The 16,364-nt window shown below is 41.3% G+C and overlaps 1 protein-coding gene across 2 annotated transcripts in view; it reads right to left on the reverse strand.

The window, feature by feature from the left end:
* The window catches only part of NCOA2 (nuclear receptor coactivator 2), a 132,080-nt gene extending 119,022 nt beyond the window's left edge, over positions 1–13,058 (reverse strand). For both annotated transcript variants that reach the window (XM_089654288.1, XM_089654287.1), the window contains exon 1: positions 12,924–13,058. In XM_089654288.1, the coding sequence (XP_089510414.1) occupies positions 12,924–13,009 (86 nt within the window). In that variant the 5' untranslated portion in view covers positions 13,010–13,058. The remainder of the gene's footprint in view (positions 1–12,923) is intronic.
* Between the last annotated feature and the right edge of the window lie 3,306 nt (positions 13,059–16,364).

The following is a 16,364-nucleotide window of genomic DNA, read 5'->3' on the forward strand; positions in this document are numbered from 1 at the left end:
TGCTGACGTCAGGAACAGCCCATTTACAAGATCACTGGACTGGGGACGGGTTGTGATCAGGAACCAAAAGGAACGGCGGCTTAGGTGAGTATATCTTTAGTGGCCTCTCTCCTAGAACAAAATGAGCATTTGATCCCTGCAGTGACAGCAAAGCCCCACTGTACACGGGCCAAGAAAATTTTTCCCTGATTTCTGCTTTAAATGTAAATTCCAAACCAAAGTATGTGCCTACCGAAAATACACAATACTATCCTTTTAAAGAACAAGCATTATGGGCACATCTGCCCCAAACACCTGCACACAATTACATTTACAATGTGATGACAACAAAGGCTACAACAAAGGCTGTTATCACATTAGATGATTAAATAAATAATATGATGCAACCAAGCCTGTGGACACTGAGAGCCTCTTCTAATCCTCGACTGGAGGAAACCACATTTGTGGTGCAGTGATGTTTAATGTAGATCTCCCACTTGATGCCAGATTTTATTCTTCATCAAAGAAGAAATCACTGCTATTTTTTGCTGAACATAAAAAGGTCCTTGCTCTGTTCTGGCTCCAGATGTGGGATTTGTACAGACCATTGCCTTTAGCACATTATGCTAGCAGAAGTACACAATTTCCATGGGGAGCAAGACAGCGCGCCAAAAAATTAACAAAAAGGCTTCTGGAAACCACACCATTTGTCAGACTATGCCGGTACAATGGCTGATGTATTGCTGCTAACCTTTTCTCTAGACATCTTCAAAACTTTCTGTAACTTACAGGAGCATTTCCGAATCCATGGAGATCAACAGCTGATCACAGGAGAAGAAGTGTGTCCTCTCCTTTCTGTGAACTATGGCAGAAAAGGCAGCCTGGAATCACCGAGTGTGTGGAGCTGAATGACGATTCCAGGTTCGCATTGTTGTGTTCTGACTTGTGACTTACATTGGAAACAGATCTAGAGCAACTTGGGGCCAACAGGAGAGCATGCTTTATTTCATTTATAACCCAATATAACAGTTATAGTTAAAAGTGGTTCTAAAGCCTCAAGGTTTTTTTTTACCTTAATACAGTCTGTGCAAAAAAAAAACAAATTCTGTGTCACAGACTCCCCCCTCCTCCTTTATACTTACCTGAGCCCCATCTTGCGCTGTGCACAAGAGCTGTGGCTCTCCAGGCTCTGGTCCTCCTCACTGGCCAGACTGACAGCAGCGGGAGCCATTGGCTCCTGCTCGTGTCAATCAAATCCAATGTCGAGAGAGTGATGGACGGGGCCAAGTTACCCTGTCTGTGTCAATAAACGGAGAGAGGGAAACTTGTAAGTGAGCCCACGCGAGTGCCCCCATTGAATGTGTCTTTCTATGAGGCACTGGTTGGAGAAGGGGGGAGCCAGGAGTGCTGATTGGGGACCTGAGAAGAGTAAGATCAGGGTGCGCTATGCAAAACCATTGCACAGAGCAGGCAAGTATGATAAGCTTGTTATTTTGATAAAAATAAAACAAAGCTTTATTATCACTTTAAAGACTGGGTGCTCAACCTGTAGCCCTCCAGGTGTAGCGGAACTACAAGTCCCATCATGCCTTTGCGAGTCATGCTTGTAGCTGTCAGCCTTGCCTCATATGACTTTTAGTTCTGCAACACCTGGAGGGCCACAGGTTGAGGACACGTGCTTTAAAGTATCACTACATGCACACAAGCTACTCCATTTATTGGAGGGACAGAAGCTACCTGCATCCTAAAACCAGCCAAACGTATCAAAATTTGGGAGCAGGGACCGGTCATGATTTGATCTATATATGGGTAGGCTGACTGTACCCAAGTCGATGTGGATACAAGCAGCCTGTCTGATTTTTCTACATGCGATTACAGCCATTGGCTATAGCCACTTGCAGTAATCAATGTGTTTGAACAAAATAGTGCTTCGGGAGGATTCCCCCATCAATACGAATCATCTATGGACTCAACAATCATACTATGTACACAGATTATATCTGCTTTGAATTGTATTTTCTCCCTGGGTTAAGTGTTTATTCAACACACAGTACATCCAGGCAGAATAGTTCTCCCCATTGCATGGGTTAACAGTTCATTTTCCTTAGGGAATGATGATCAGGTGATAGCTTATTCCTTGCTCTCACAGTCTTCCTCCATGCTGTCTGGTCCTCTGTAGCTGCTTCTCCTCACTGCCGGACCAGTTACAACTCTCAGGTGTCATCCAGTACAATGCACCACCAGCAGTCCTACATTAAAATCTTTACAGATCGCCAAGGGCCCACCCACAATCCAGAATGTTGGAAAGCACTGGCTGCCAGAGGAGTAAGGAATAGGGCAAGTATATCAAGTATAGCAAAACAAACAGCTAACGCACGTATTAAGGAGGGGGAACTCCCTGCAAGTGTAACTTCTTTTATTCCCCAGAGTTCAGCTTTTACTACTAAGCCCTTGTCCTGCTAGTGTGCTTATCTTCCCAAGGTCCCCAAATGTAAGATTGTGAAAATATAAATGCTGTTGCATTCCTGTTCTTTTAATAGAGTGTGGGAAGAACAAACTCTCCATTCAGTTTGTATTGCTTATAACCCCACTGGAAAGTGCTCCTCACTTCCTGTTTCAATGACAACCTGTTCCAAGAGCAACAAAGCAATACAAACCTGACAGATTCCAGCCCCTTCCTCCACTAGTTCTAGTTGGAATTCTACTTTAAAGTGTGTCAAGCAAACTGCGGCACCATTCATGCAGCACAAAGCAGCTTGCACATGAGCAGGTGGGGAGGTCAGCTGTGAAGCCGCAGGTACTCACAGCCAGATTCCCCCCAGTAAACCTGGCGACACCGGGACCTAAAGATGGGCAAAAAAAAAACCAGTCCGGGTGAGGACATCGCTGGATCTCTGGTCAGTTAAGTCTCTTTATTAAGACAGCAGGTACACTATTTGTAGCTGCCGATTTAAATTTTTTAAAAAAGTGAACAAAACTGCTTTAACATGGCTGGCTTTGCTTTTTTGTATAGGCATTCAGAATCTTTTTTTTTTTTTAAGCCCACCTCTACTTTTTTCTTAAATTGTGGGTAACTCAGGAAGAATATCATATCTGTCAGCTATTTATTGCAATCTGTGACCTTATGAGCAGGAGAGGAAATGAGGAGTGCCGTTGTCAAAGGGAAAGGAAGACAGACAGTAACAACAATCTGACAGAAGTTCTACCCCTTCAAGATTTTACTGAGAAAAAAAGTTCTGGGTTGCAGTCTGTGTCACCACTAGAGATACTTCCCATCACTTACAGTTTCAAAAGAGGAAAAATCTGCACAATAGAGATGACAACAAATGTTGACTGCTGTGATGGCTTCTTTGAGAATTTATTAGCAGACTCCTGACTTTTTAGTACATGTGATCAGGGCCCAATCTCTCCTCTGTGCAGAGATGCCTAATGTCTCTGTAAAGAGGACCTGTCATCTGTACAATGCCATCACATAGGGGGCTTACAAGCTTTGGGATAGCAATACAATCAAGTAAAAAAATAAAAAGAAGAATGGGTTTAAAGAATAATAAAATCTAACAAAATAAAAGTAAAGAACCCCTGCCCCATACATACTGACTGTGCAACACATTAAGCATCACTGTGCACACTAGATGGGAATAATTATAGGCTCATCGTTTAAGTCATTTGATGAGCTGTACAGGTTTTAAAGCATTGCCTAGGTTAAATTTAGAGCATAGTATGTTGCAGTTCATCAAGCAATTTTTAGGCTTGACATATTTGGCATCTATTTATTCAAGACAGTCTTATGTTTTATATTTTTATGAAAAAAATTGGGGATTATGATATATTTTGTGTGCACTAAAATTACTTTTTTTTGCTAAAAATATTTTTACTGAAAATATAGGTTTGATAAACAGTTCTGCAAATATCATGGGAAGAAAAAAATTTAACTGACTCTTTAACCATTTGACGCCCGGCCTATGGCCAAATGGCATACGCAAAAATGCATTACCTTTCCAGGAGGCCACCATATGGCGTCCTCCCGCACATGCGCAGTCCGCGCGCTTGCAGAGCCGCACAGCGGCGCGATCTGTCACCGGCCGTGTACCTCGGACACGGCCGATGACAGATCTGAGTACCAGCCCCCGTTGCCAGTACCATGTGACCTGCTATGACCAAATCGCAGCAGGTCACATGACAGTTGTATACAATGGATGGCTTCATTCATGCCATCCATTGTATACTAGTGTCTAGCTGTGAATGGTCACAGCTAATCACATGCACATGTCATGTGATTAGCTGTGGCCAAATCACAGCGAAGCACAAAAAAAACAAAAAAACCCTGAATAAATCAATGTCATTCAGGTAAATGCTTGCTTATAGCAAAGTAATTCTTTGCTATAAGCAAATTGTGTAAAAAAAACAAAAAAACAAAAACAAAAAAAAAACCAAATACTGATCACTTCTCCAAAGTAGTACAATGTTACTATGGTAACATGGTACTACTTTGGACATAGTGAAATATGAAAAAAAAAAATCTTAAAAAGAAAAAAAAAAGTAATAAAAAATTTAAAATAAAAAAATATATATTTTTTTCATACTGTCACCAGTCAGTGTCCCTGTTCACCGCCATGCCAGTTATATGATGACGCTGTACTGCACTGGTGACAGTATGTAAAAAAAAAAAAAAAGTGAAAATATTTTTTTTATTTTTCCATTTTCCGAAAAATTATGACAAAAAAAAATACGACTTCAAAAAACTCGCCATGCCTCTTATGAAGTACGTCGGACGGTCTACTTTGCAAAAAGTGGTCATTTGGGGGATATCTGTACTATTCTGACATTCTTTGACCTCAAGACATTAGATTGGCTGTCAGTACTTGATCAATATTCAGATCTATACCATAGTTTGTGAACTCTATAACTTTAATACAAACTAAAAAATACATCCTAATTTTGGTTATTTTCACCAAAGACATGTAGTAGAATACATCTCGGCCTAAATTTATGAAGAACAATTATTTGCAAACTTTTATAACAGAAACAAAGAAAAACTTTTTTTTTTTCAAAATTTTTGGTCTTTTTTGTTAATTTATCAAAAAATAAAAACCCCAGCGATGATTAAATACCACCAAAAGAAAGCTCTAGTTGTGTGAAGAAAATGATAAAATTTTAGTTTGGGTACAATGTTGTATGACCGCGCAATTGTCATTCAAAGTGTGAGCGCTGAAACCTGAAAACTGGCCTGGGCAGGACGGTGTAAAATTGCCCGGTATTGAATTGGTTAATCTACAAATTCTCTATCTTCAGAAAATATGTAATGTTTTGGGAGTCATAAGTAATCTTCAGACCAAAAATGCATATTTTAGACATGACTGTAAATAAAGAAAAAATATGGTAGAGTGGCAAAAGGGTTAAGTTGCAAAAATCCAGTAAGTTTACTTTTAATGTATTATTACAATACCTTCTACTCCCATACATATCGAGATCCCAGCTCCTCTAGCTGCTAAATTAATGCGTCATGAACCGTGTAATAATTAGCTTAATGACTAAGAGGGCAAGGCCAACGCTTTAACTCGGTTTTATTAAGGTACCTTATAGAGCTACAGGAGAAAGCACAGCAGCATCCCAGCCATAGCACTCACAGAGAATAAACAAGCTTAGATCCCTGCACAACAAGCCGAGGTCAAGCCAGCTACTGCATAAGCACACAAACACACTGCCAATACCCAAAGAGGCAAAATGTAGGTATGAACCACAGAATAAGGTGGCTCTACAGTTCTCTAGCCAGTAGACTTTTTAAAATATGGTATGTCTGGTGTAACTTTTCTAGTTATGCTATTTTGGGATGCTGGATTTTCATAAATTCATCTTATATACAGATTCGAGCTTTAGTGGCCACATGTATGTGCTAAATGGCTACCAAAATAAAATCAGCCACAGTAAAACCATTACACAAGGTTAATAAAGTGTACTGTTAGAAAAAGGGCAGATGTCTCATCAGGATCAATGGACAGGGAGGCCTGTGCCTGTATTCATATGAGTGACAATCTATTTGAATTGATCAACAGTGCATCAGACGCATGCCTGTCAGCCTTGATGAGAAATTGGCCTATCCTAATAAACATGCAAGTCTACATCCGTATACTAGGACTAGGAAGATAACAATCCCATTCTAGGGATCGTTAAGAGATTTAGTATAAAAGAGGCAGCAAAGCTAAATGAACAGCAGGGCTAATTTCTTTTAGTCATGTGAGCAATTCTTCTTTCCTTGCATGGGCTTAATGGCAGTGTGTAAGATAATGAGATACTGTGAACGGATTACCACTCTGTAACGCCACATGCTGGATTTCAGCGCTAAAACAATGTTTCTAGTCTTCAACCCCAAACAAAATATGTATCTGAATCACACAAGACAGTCACAAGATTGTGTTAGTCAGAGGGCCTGGTCCCTTCCTCCCATACCCCTCCTGCAATCAAATATACATATGGATTTCATGGCTTAGCAGAAACTACCGCACATCACACTCACGGCTGCCATGTTTGCATCTCCCTCTCAACCATGGATATTCTGACACTTCTACAGTTATAAATGGAACAAAAGAGTGGCAAAGCATAACAAAAGGCATCGTACAAACTCAGACAAATCCGAAGGCAAAATTACAAGGACAATATAAATGTCATAATACTAAATGATTTAACAATCTGCTGGCAGACAATTCATTTACAGAACACCGAGGTCACAGTGATGCATTTTAGACATAGTGATAGGGAAATTAATTTGCGGAAAAGCATGAAATTAAAACACACCTGAGTTGTTTAGTCCCCAAGCAGTAGAACAGTCCAGTATAAATGCTGAGCAGCCAAAACTTATAAAACAATTAGGATATATTCACACCAGATGCGCTGGGACTATGTTGGATGGCTGTTCCAGGATGCCTTGTCTCCTATGTGCTCAGTTCACACCACTGTGTCGCAGAGGTGTGCGTGCACAGTGCACTGAGCAAAAAACTGCATGCAGCACTCTATCAGTGCAGCGCAGTCAGGCAATCCAATGCCTTGCACCACACAGCTGCCAAATTAACTTATAAAAAAAAAAAAGAAAAAAGCAAACCGTGCAATCCAGTGAGCTCAGTGCATCATCACTTTGCTGATCTCAGCCAGGTTACACTGCACACTGCCAGCCGCTGTGAACCAACTTTTACAGCTTGAGTTTTTAAAGAGCTCCACTAAGCTCTATTCATGTTAACCCAGGGCTTGAAAAAGCCACTCGCCCGCTCGCCAAATGCGAGGAGAAATTTCTTTGTGGCGAGTGGTGAGCACAGATGAAGCATGGAGCGACTGCACCTGCGCTCCAAGCCTCATTGTGAAGCCGAGTTCCGGTTTACAACTTTCAGTTTCCAGGTTCTGCGGCACCGCCGCCAAGGGGACAGGTGCAGGAGAGGTCCGCTCTCCTCCGCTGAGAGGAGACACCATCTCCACCGCCACGGGGGAATCGGAGGGACTAGGAGTAAGTAATGTATACAACATATCATATCACTATAATGGAGTACAGGGAAGCTGGGATATACATTACTGTATACATGTCATATCACTATAATGGGGTACAGGGGAGGGGGGATATACATTACTGTATACATGTCATATCACTATAATGGAGTACAGGGGAGCTGGGATATACATTACTGTATACATATCATATCACTATAATGGAGTACAGGGAAGCTGGGATATACATTACTGTATACATGTCATATCACTATAATGGAGTACAGGGGAGCTGGGATATACATTACTGTATACATATCATATCACTATAATGGAGTACAGGGAAGCTGGGATATACATTACTGTATACATGTCATATCACTATAATGGAGTACAGGGGAGCTGGGATATACATTACTGTATACGTGTCATATCACTATAATGGGGTACAGGGGAGGGGGGATATACATTACTGAATACATGTCATATCACTATAATGGAGTACAGGGGAGCTGGGATATACATTACTGTATACATGCAATATCACTATAATGGGGTACAGGGGAGGGGGGATATACATTACTGTATACATGTCATATCACTATAATGGAGTACAGGGGAGCTGGGATATACATTACTGTATACATGTCATATCACTATAATGGAGTACAGGCGAGGGGGGATATACAGTGGGGATCGAAAGTTTGGGCACCCCAGCTAAAAATTTGTATTAATGTGCATAAAGAAGCCAAGGAAAGATGGAAAAATCTCCAAAAGGCATCAAATTACAGATTAGACATTCTTATAATATCTCAACAAAAGTTAATTTTATTTCCATCATTTACACTTTCAAAATAACAGAAAACAAAAAAATGGCATCTGCAAAAGTTTGGGCACCCTACAGAGTAAATATCTTGTACTGCCCCCTTTGGCAAGTATCACAGCTTGTAAACGCTTTTTGTAGCCAGCCAAGAGTCTTTCAATTCTTGTTTGAGGTATCTTTGCCCATTCTTCCTTACAAAAGTCTTCCAGTTCTTTGAGATTTCTGGGCTGTCTGTCACGCACTGCTCTTTTAAGGTCTATCCATAGATTTTCAATTATGTTGAGGTCAGGAGATTGTGAAGGCCATGGCAAAACCTTCAGTTTATGCCTCTTGATGTAATCCCCCGTGGATTTCGAGGTGTGTTTAGGATCATTATCTATTTGTAGAAGCCATCCTCTCTTTAACTTCAGCTTTTTCACAGATGGCATCAAGTTACCATCCAAAATTTGCTGAAATTTTATTGAATCCATTTTTCCTTCTACTCGTGAGATGTTCCCTGTGCCACTGGCTGCAACACAACCCCAAAGCATGATTGATCCAACCCCATGATTAACAGTTGGACAGAGGTTCTTTTCATTAAATTCTGTGCCCCTTCTCCAAACGTACCTTTGCGCATTCCGGCCAAAAAGTTCAATTTTAACCTCATCAGTCCACAGAACTTGTTTCCAAAATGCATCAGGCTTGTCTATATGTTCATTTGCAAAGTTCAAACGATGATTTTTGTGGTGAGGATGTAGAAGAGGTTTTCTTCTGATGACTCTTCCATGAAGACCATATTTGTACAAGCATCTCTTTATAGTGGAATAGTGTACCACAACTCCAGTGTCTGCCAGATCTTTCTGGAGAGATCGTGCAGTCAAACGTGGGTTTTGAATTGTTTTTCTCACAATCCTGCGAGCTGTTCTGTCTGATATTTTTCTTGGTCTTCCAGATCTTGCTTTAACTTCCACTGTTCCTGATGACTGCCATTTCTTAATTACATTCCGAACAGAGGATATTGACATCTGAAAACGCTTTGCTATCTTCTTATAGCCTTGTCCAGCTTTGTGAGTGTCAACTATTTTCAGTTTCAGTTTTCTAGACAACTGCTTAGAAGAACCCATGGTGCTGATTGTTGGGGCAAGGTCAGATAAGTCCGGGCATTTAAAACCTTTGAGATTGACATCATCTGGTCTTCCCAGACGATGATTGAGAACAATCTATGACACTGGCAGGTCTCAGCTTTGCAAAGATGGCAGTGCATGCTATAAATTCTGCAGGGTGCCCAAACTTTTGCAGACACCATTTTTTTGTTTTCTGTTATTTTGAAAGTGTAAATGATGGAAATAAAATCAAACTTTTGTTGACATATTATAAGAATGTCTAATCTGTAATTTGATGCCTTTTGGAGATTTTTCCATCTTTCCTTGGCTTCTTTATGCACATTAATACAAATTTTTAGCTGGGGTGCCCAAACTTTCGATCCCCACTGTACATTACTGTATACATGTCATATCACTATAATGGAGTACAGGGGAGGGGGGATATACATTACTGTGTACAGTTTTATATTTTGGACTATTTATTCTAGAGAAAATGTAATTTCATAAACTTTAAGGGGGCGTGGTTGGGGGCAGACCTGGGCAAGGTTGGGTGGGGCAACTGGTGGAGAGTAAGTTTTGTGACCGGCTAGTAGGTCTGGACTCGAAATTTTAACCCCTGTATTAACCAGGAAGACTAGATATCCCCAGCAGTGTTAAATAAACTACAGCCCTTTCTGAGTAACAAACTCTACCCCACGTGGAAAACAACAGGAAGCTGAGTGTGGCCATTGCTTCTCCTTAACGTGCCATAGCTGTAAGTGATGGGAGCAGAGCAGGGGTACATAGTACTTTACAGTTTTGATTTAGTAGATCAGCATCCACACTAGTAGCCTCTTTAGCATCAAAAATGGAGGCAAATATTGATGATGGGTTATAATTTTAGAGATTTAAAGCTCTATATTAGAAAATAAAGATTTTTTATAAACTTTTTGATTGATGTAAGGGCAAGCATAAACGCCTTAGATTCCTGACCTGAAACTGTTCTAAAACATTTTAAAAAGGGAGTAACTGCACCAAAGTACAGCTTGCATCAGGCTCCATTTTTATCTGCACGTTCAATGAACGCATGTGGAAGCACGCATTTTTGCGTGGCATTTGCAGTGCTATTAAATTGTTAAATTATAATAAATGGGTTGCCCAATACATGACATGCAGTCACATGATGCAGTAGTGTGAATGTAACTTCAAGTCTTCAAACTGACCATTGTATAAAGCCCTACCATGAATATACCAAGGTATATTAGGATTAAAGCTTGTCATTCAAAAATTCACTGAAAAATGTTTGAGTTCATAGAATTCATTTGAACTTTCAAAGTTCAGTGGGGGTCAAATCAATAGTTTTTGGCCATAGGGATGAGAAAATTAGGAGGAGGAACAATGGCGAACTGTTCTTGAACAAAAAAAATAAAAAATGAAAAGATAATAGATATTGGTTTACATCTGAGAAAAATCATACAAGACACAAAACAAACCTAAAGAATATATCTGGGACTTCATTCAGGTAGCAGGCTTGGGTGAAATTTTGAGGGCTTTCAAATGAAATTAGATGACTAAATAATTGCAAAATGGAATTGCTCTGCAGAACAATTTTTCAGAATTTCTGTATCGGCTGAATAAATTCTTCTGGTGTATGGTCAGCTTTAGTCATAATCTGTCATTCAACTGTCTAATTCCACAGTTTCGACTGCCCGATAAAGAGGGTGGGACTTGAAATTTGGAGAGCTTAATTGTGACACAGATTGAAGAACCATGTACAGTCAATACAAGGCAGGATGGATCCATGTTTTCATGTTGTTTACGTCAAATTCTGACCCTACCATCTGAATGTTGTAGCTGAAATTGAGACTCATCAGACCAGGCAACTTTTTTTTCAAACTTCTATTGTCCAGTTTTGATGAGCCTGTGCAAATTGTAGCCTCAGTTTCCTGTTCTTAGCTGACAGGAGTGGCACCCGCTGTGGTCTTCTGCTGCGGCTTTGTTTCAAGGTTCGACGTGTTGTGATTTCAGAGATGGTATTCTGCATACCTTGGTTGTAACAAGTGGCTATTTGAGTTTCTCGAACCAGTCTGCCCATTCTCCTCTGACATCAACAAGGCATTTTCGTCCACACAACTGCAGCTCACTGGATATTTTCTCTTTTTTGGACCATTCTCTGTAAACCCTAGAGATGGTTGTACGTGAAAATCCCAGTAGATCAGTTTTTGAAATACTCAGATCGGCCCAACTGGCACCAACAACCATGCCATGCTCAAAGTCACTTAAATCCACTTTCTTCTCCATTCTGATGCTCAGTTTCAACATCAGAAAGTCATCTTCACCACGTCTAGATGCCTAAATGCATTAAGTTACTGCCATGTGATTGGCCATGTTACGAAGCAATTGAACAGGTATAAAATAAAAAATAAGAAGTGGCTGGTGAGTGTATATTGGGGCTGAAAGATGTGCTCAACAACAGGGGAACTAGAATCCACAAAAAGAACTAGCAGTGCTAGTGTTGATATCATGACAGGTTAATTTGTATTATGATTCCTGAGCTCTGTCTCATTTGTCTATCCCAGAGCTTGTGTTCCTCTAAAAAAATAAAAACAAAATGCAGTTGGTTGCGGTCCATGGAAGTCAATGTTCCCTGTTGGTGCTTGCTGCATCCGACACAAGGCTTTATCCCTGCCATTGACAATTATCCAGTATATTTTTCTCATGCTATCATTTTCAAATGTAAAAGTGTGTGAAAACCTGGTTAATTCCCTAAACGGTTTTGAGTCATATCATAAATATATCCATATAAACGAGAATACCAACCAAAACTGAAAAACTCAACTTTGAACGGAACATCCAGATTAACCTGTACACCATGACAATGCACATTGGGTTTGCTGTATTGAAACGATCATAAGCATGTTTGCCTCATACCTCACCTCCATGCTGCAGCTGTCCCACATTGGACCTAGCACTGAACTGAGCAATGCCACAACAACTGAGCATTTAGTTCTCCATCTGCTATGAGTAGAGGGCAGTGACCATTAGTCACCAATCCCATCCCCAGCCTGGCGCTCCAGTGAGTACTGGAGGAGCAGAGGTAAGAACAGGGACAGTCACTTTTGTCCACTCTGCTCCCACTGGAGGACTAAGCTGTGGAGGGGGTACATGCGGCTCTTAGCTGTGTGCCAGCTGTCAATCAGGCTACTTTGTGGATCACAACAACACTGTAGAGATTGTTCCTGAGCCTGGAGCGGTTCTGCCCTGTCAGCTTATAGTGGACAATAGCCTGCCATCAGCTGACTGAGTGACAGAAGAACATAAGTAAATGTACACCTGTATCCCACAAGATAAGTATACCCACAAAAAGCTTTGGCCACACTTATTTTATACACTCAATATATGTCCTGTTTTGCTTTTCATTTTGATCCACACAGCTATGCCACCTTAACCAAATACATACACTATAAAATGCAGGCTTGACAAATATGTAACTACAAGCAATAACTACATGCAACTTCAAAGTGATGTTTTCTTTGGCTGAACTTGTCACATTAAAATGAAGACAACATTTGTAACAAAATTAATGTTACCTGGGACCAAGCTGATCTGGACTGTCCTTCCTCTTCCGCTGCTCCACCCTGGAAGGGTCCGAGGGATTATCTCCAATTCCACTCATCTTGAACACATATCAGCAACTGAAGGGTACAAGGAAAGGAAAACAGTCAGCAACTTTGAAATTTTGCCATCACAAACCTACCATAGGAGATGACGTTTCTACAATTCTCTTTCTAGCATTTAAACAGAAAGAACCAGTAAACCATTTATCAGCCAACACAAAATGCATGTTTAAAAAAAAAATGAATACACAAATAAACCTTTCAGGAGAAATGCAGCTTGAAAATATTTAAAGTGTGTCATTGTGCAGTGATTATGCTGCTAGACCTGTCAGGATAGAAACAAGGACTGACTTGTTTTTGAAGGTACAAGCCTGGGGTCTGTCACCCTTATCGCACCAGGCTTAGGCATATAAGGTGTCCTTACTCCTGGTATACCCATGATGGACACACATAGCAACCAACCCCCTCCCATGTTTAGAGTGTTTTTTTGGAGGGAGCAGGTACCTGATTTTGACAGATATCAGCGCTCACTTCCACTCCAGCCACCTAGGCGAATGGAGTTGAAGCCCCTCCAACCAAGCCTCTTGGGACAGAGGCACGGCATGGCTTGCTCATGCGCAGTGGGCTGGACCCAAAGACAGGACAAAGAGCTGGGTCAGGTGAGGACATTTATGGATCCTGGACAGATAAGTGTGTGTTTTGTGAGTAAGCAGATACAGTATTTGTTACTGCTGACTTTTACATTTTTGTTTACAGGGTGAAGATTCTCTTTTTTTATAGGGTCTTGCTAGGTTATCTCCTAGCAAACACAACACCCACCCAATGGGAGAGGGTTAGACGGTCAAGATTCTATTGCTGTGTATTTCCCTGCTGAAGAGATTCACCCCTCTACATGTCCTGGTGACCACTGTTCCCGAGACAGAAACTGAGAGAAACCTAAAATCTTGTTATGACCATAACAAGAGGTGACGGTAAATAGGTAAATAAGCCAAAATTCCCCAATCTAGGGAGATTTCATTTCCTGTGGCATCTCCAGATCAGGAAAAGCTCTCCACAGCAAAAATTAAGCTAGAAGGATTTTAACCCTCTTCTAATCAAAAGGACATTTTGGCTGTACATATGGGAAATGCTGCAAGACCACGATTCTACCTGCCCTTCCTGCCCATGTTAAAAGCAGAATATTTATGCAACCATGCATGCCCCACATGTAAAACATCATAAGAATCAGAACAAAAACTGAATATATATATATATATATATATATATATATATATATATACACACACACACACACATATATACACACACACACACACACACACACACACACACACACACACCTCCGTATCCAATTTCACCCCCAGTATACCTCACTTACAGAGATGGCAGCATGGTGTAAACCAAGAATTGACAAATGTTGCTTTCTTAAACATATATTAAATTTACTCCACGCTGGGTTTAATAACAGTGCCCTGCAACTGGGAGCCAATAACAGAACAAGCAGAGGAATCAGAGTATAATACGGGGTTGTTTGGAGGTCACTGCATAGTCAGCACAAAGTAACCACTGCTAACAGAAAAGCAGCAGATAAAACTGCGCCATGTGCTGCCTATAGAGGAGGACTGAACACGTCTCCCAAGTGTCACCATATACAGGTCCTCTTCATTCTACATGTACCAATGACTACTCTCTGTATAGGAAGCATATCGTGGTACAGCCTGTCCTCCTGAATAGTCAGCCTATCACTGCTTCACATGCCAGTGACATTACGAGAAGTCTGTGTATCATGTTTCAGTGAATAGGATGAACACTGGATCAGCTGACATATGGCTGCCCACAACAAGAGTGAGAAGAGAGCTCACAATTTGTAGAAAGTACTTAAAGTGGCTGTAAAGGCTCGAGGTTTTTTACCTTCATGATTCCATGCATGAAGGTAAAAAAAAACCTGTGTGCAGCATCACCCCCAGCCCCCCCAAATACTCACCTAAGCCCCCCTCTTGATTCAGCGATGTGCACTGGATTCTTGATTATCCCGGGACTCCCTCTTCTCATTGGCTGAGACATGGAGCATCGGGTGCCCCCATAGCAAGCTGCTTGCTGTGGGGACACACGACAGCAGGGAGGGGGGGCCAGGAGAGCCTACAGGGGGACCCGAGAAGAGGAGGACCCGAGCTGCTCTATGCAAAACCACTGCACACAGCAGGAAACTACAGACATGTTTGTTATTTTTTTAATAATGACTTTAGAATCACTGGGATAGGCAAATCTAAACACAAGAGTCATATGCATTCTTCCTTGAATCTTGCTGTGCTCTTCCAATTATTCCAGTATGAAGCTTTCCTTCTGTGCAGGAGCTTCCTGTAATAAAGACCAGTCACTGCTGCTCTCTCTCCTTAGCAGGCTGACTGGTCTAGTCTCTCCCCCGTAGTTTTCTGAAGGCAGCCTGTAGTGGGCAGGGCCCACTGGGTCCCTCCCACAGCTCTGATCTCTGCTCAGTTTAAGTACAGCACAGTGATGATGTCACTGCTACCTTTACAAGGTAATATCTGGGTTCGTAAAGTGGATTTATATGCTTTGTGGTTATTGAGGAACATGTTTAAATGAATGTTTGTCTAGAATTTTAAAGCAGAATTAAACCTAAAAAATAATTAAAGAATGTCGGGACAGGACGTTTAACCCCCATAGGCATGCTGTGTATACCATCATATTGTGGCTAAAAGCACCAGTGGCACAAATTAAAAAAATGTAATTCTATTGTTCGTTTAATCCTTCGTTAACTACAATATTAAAGCGGTTCTAAAGGTTTTACCTTAATGTATTCTCTGCATTAAAGGTAAAAAAACCTTCCAAGGTCTTTGCCTCCCCCCATCCCTAAACACCTGACACCATTCTCCTCTCTTACTGCATTCACAGGCTTTACTGGGACCATCGGGAGCCACTGGCTACTGCTCCTGTAAGGCAGACCTTGTGAGGAGGGAGTGGGGGCAGAACTGAGCTGCACTGCGTGTGTCCATGGCTGCACACAGCCCAACTTGGCAGCATGCCCCAGGGTTGTCCCCAAATCAAGAAAGGGGGGGAGGGGGTTTCCAGTGGGAACACTCATAGATATCTACAAGGGGAATTTCCCTCACTTTGCTTTGGGAGATCTCCTCTAACTTTCTGGTGCATATCTGGGACAGGAAGTGGAGAGAGAAAAAAAAAAAAAAAGGAAGATACAGCCCCCAATCACCACAGGACAAGTATATGATACAGACCCCCCCCCCCCCAAATCGTCACTGGACAGGTGTATGATGCAGACCCCCCAATTATCATTGGACAAGTATATGATGCAGACCCCCCCCCCCAAAATATTCACTGGACAGGTATATGACTCAGAACCCCCCCCCCAATAAACACTAGACAGGTATATGATAC

This window comes from Staurois parvus, unplaced genomic scaffold (genome assembly GCF_062004578.1).
Source record: "Staurois parvus isolate SC_StPar_1 unplaced genomic scaffold, SC_StPar_1.0 ptg000748l, whole genome shotgun sequence".
NCBI classification, from domain to species: domain Eukaryota; kingdom Metazoa; phylum Chordata; class Amphibia; order Anura; family Ranidae; genus Staurois; species Staurois parvus.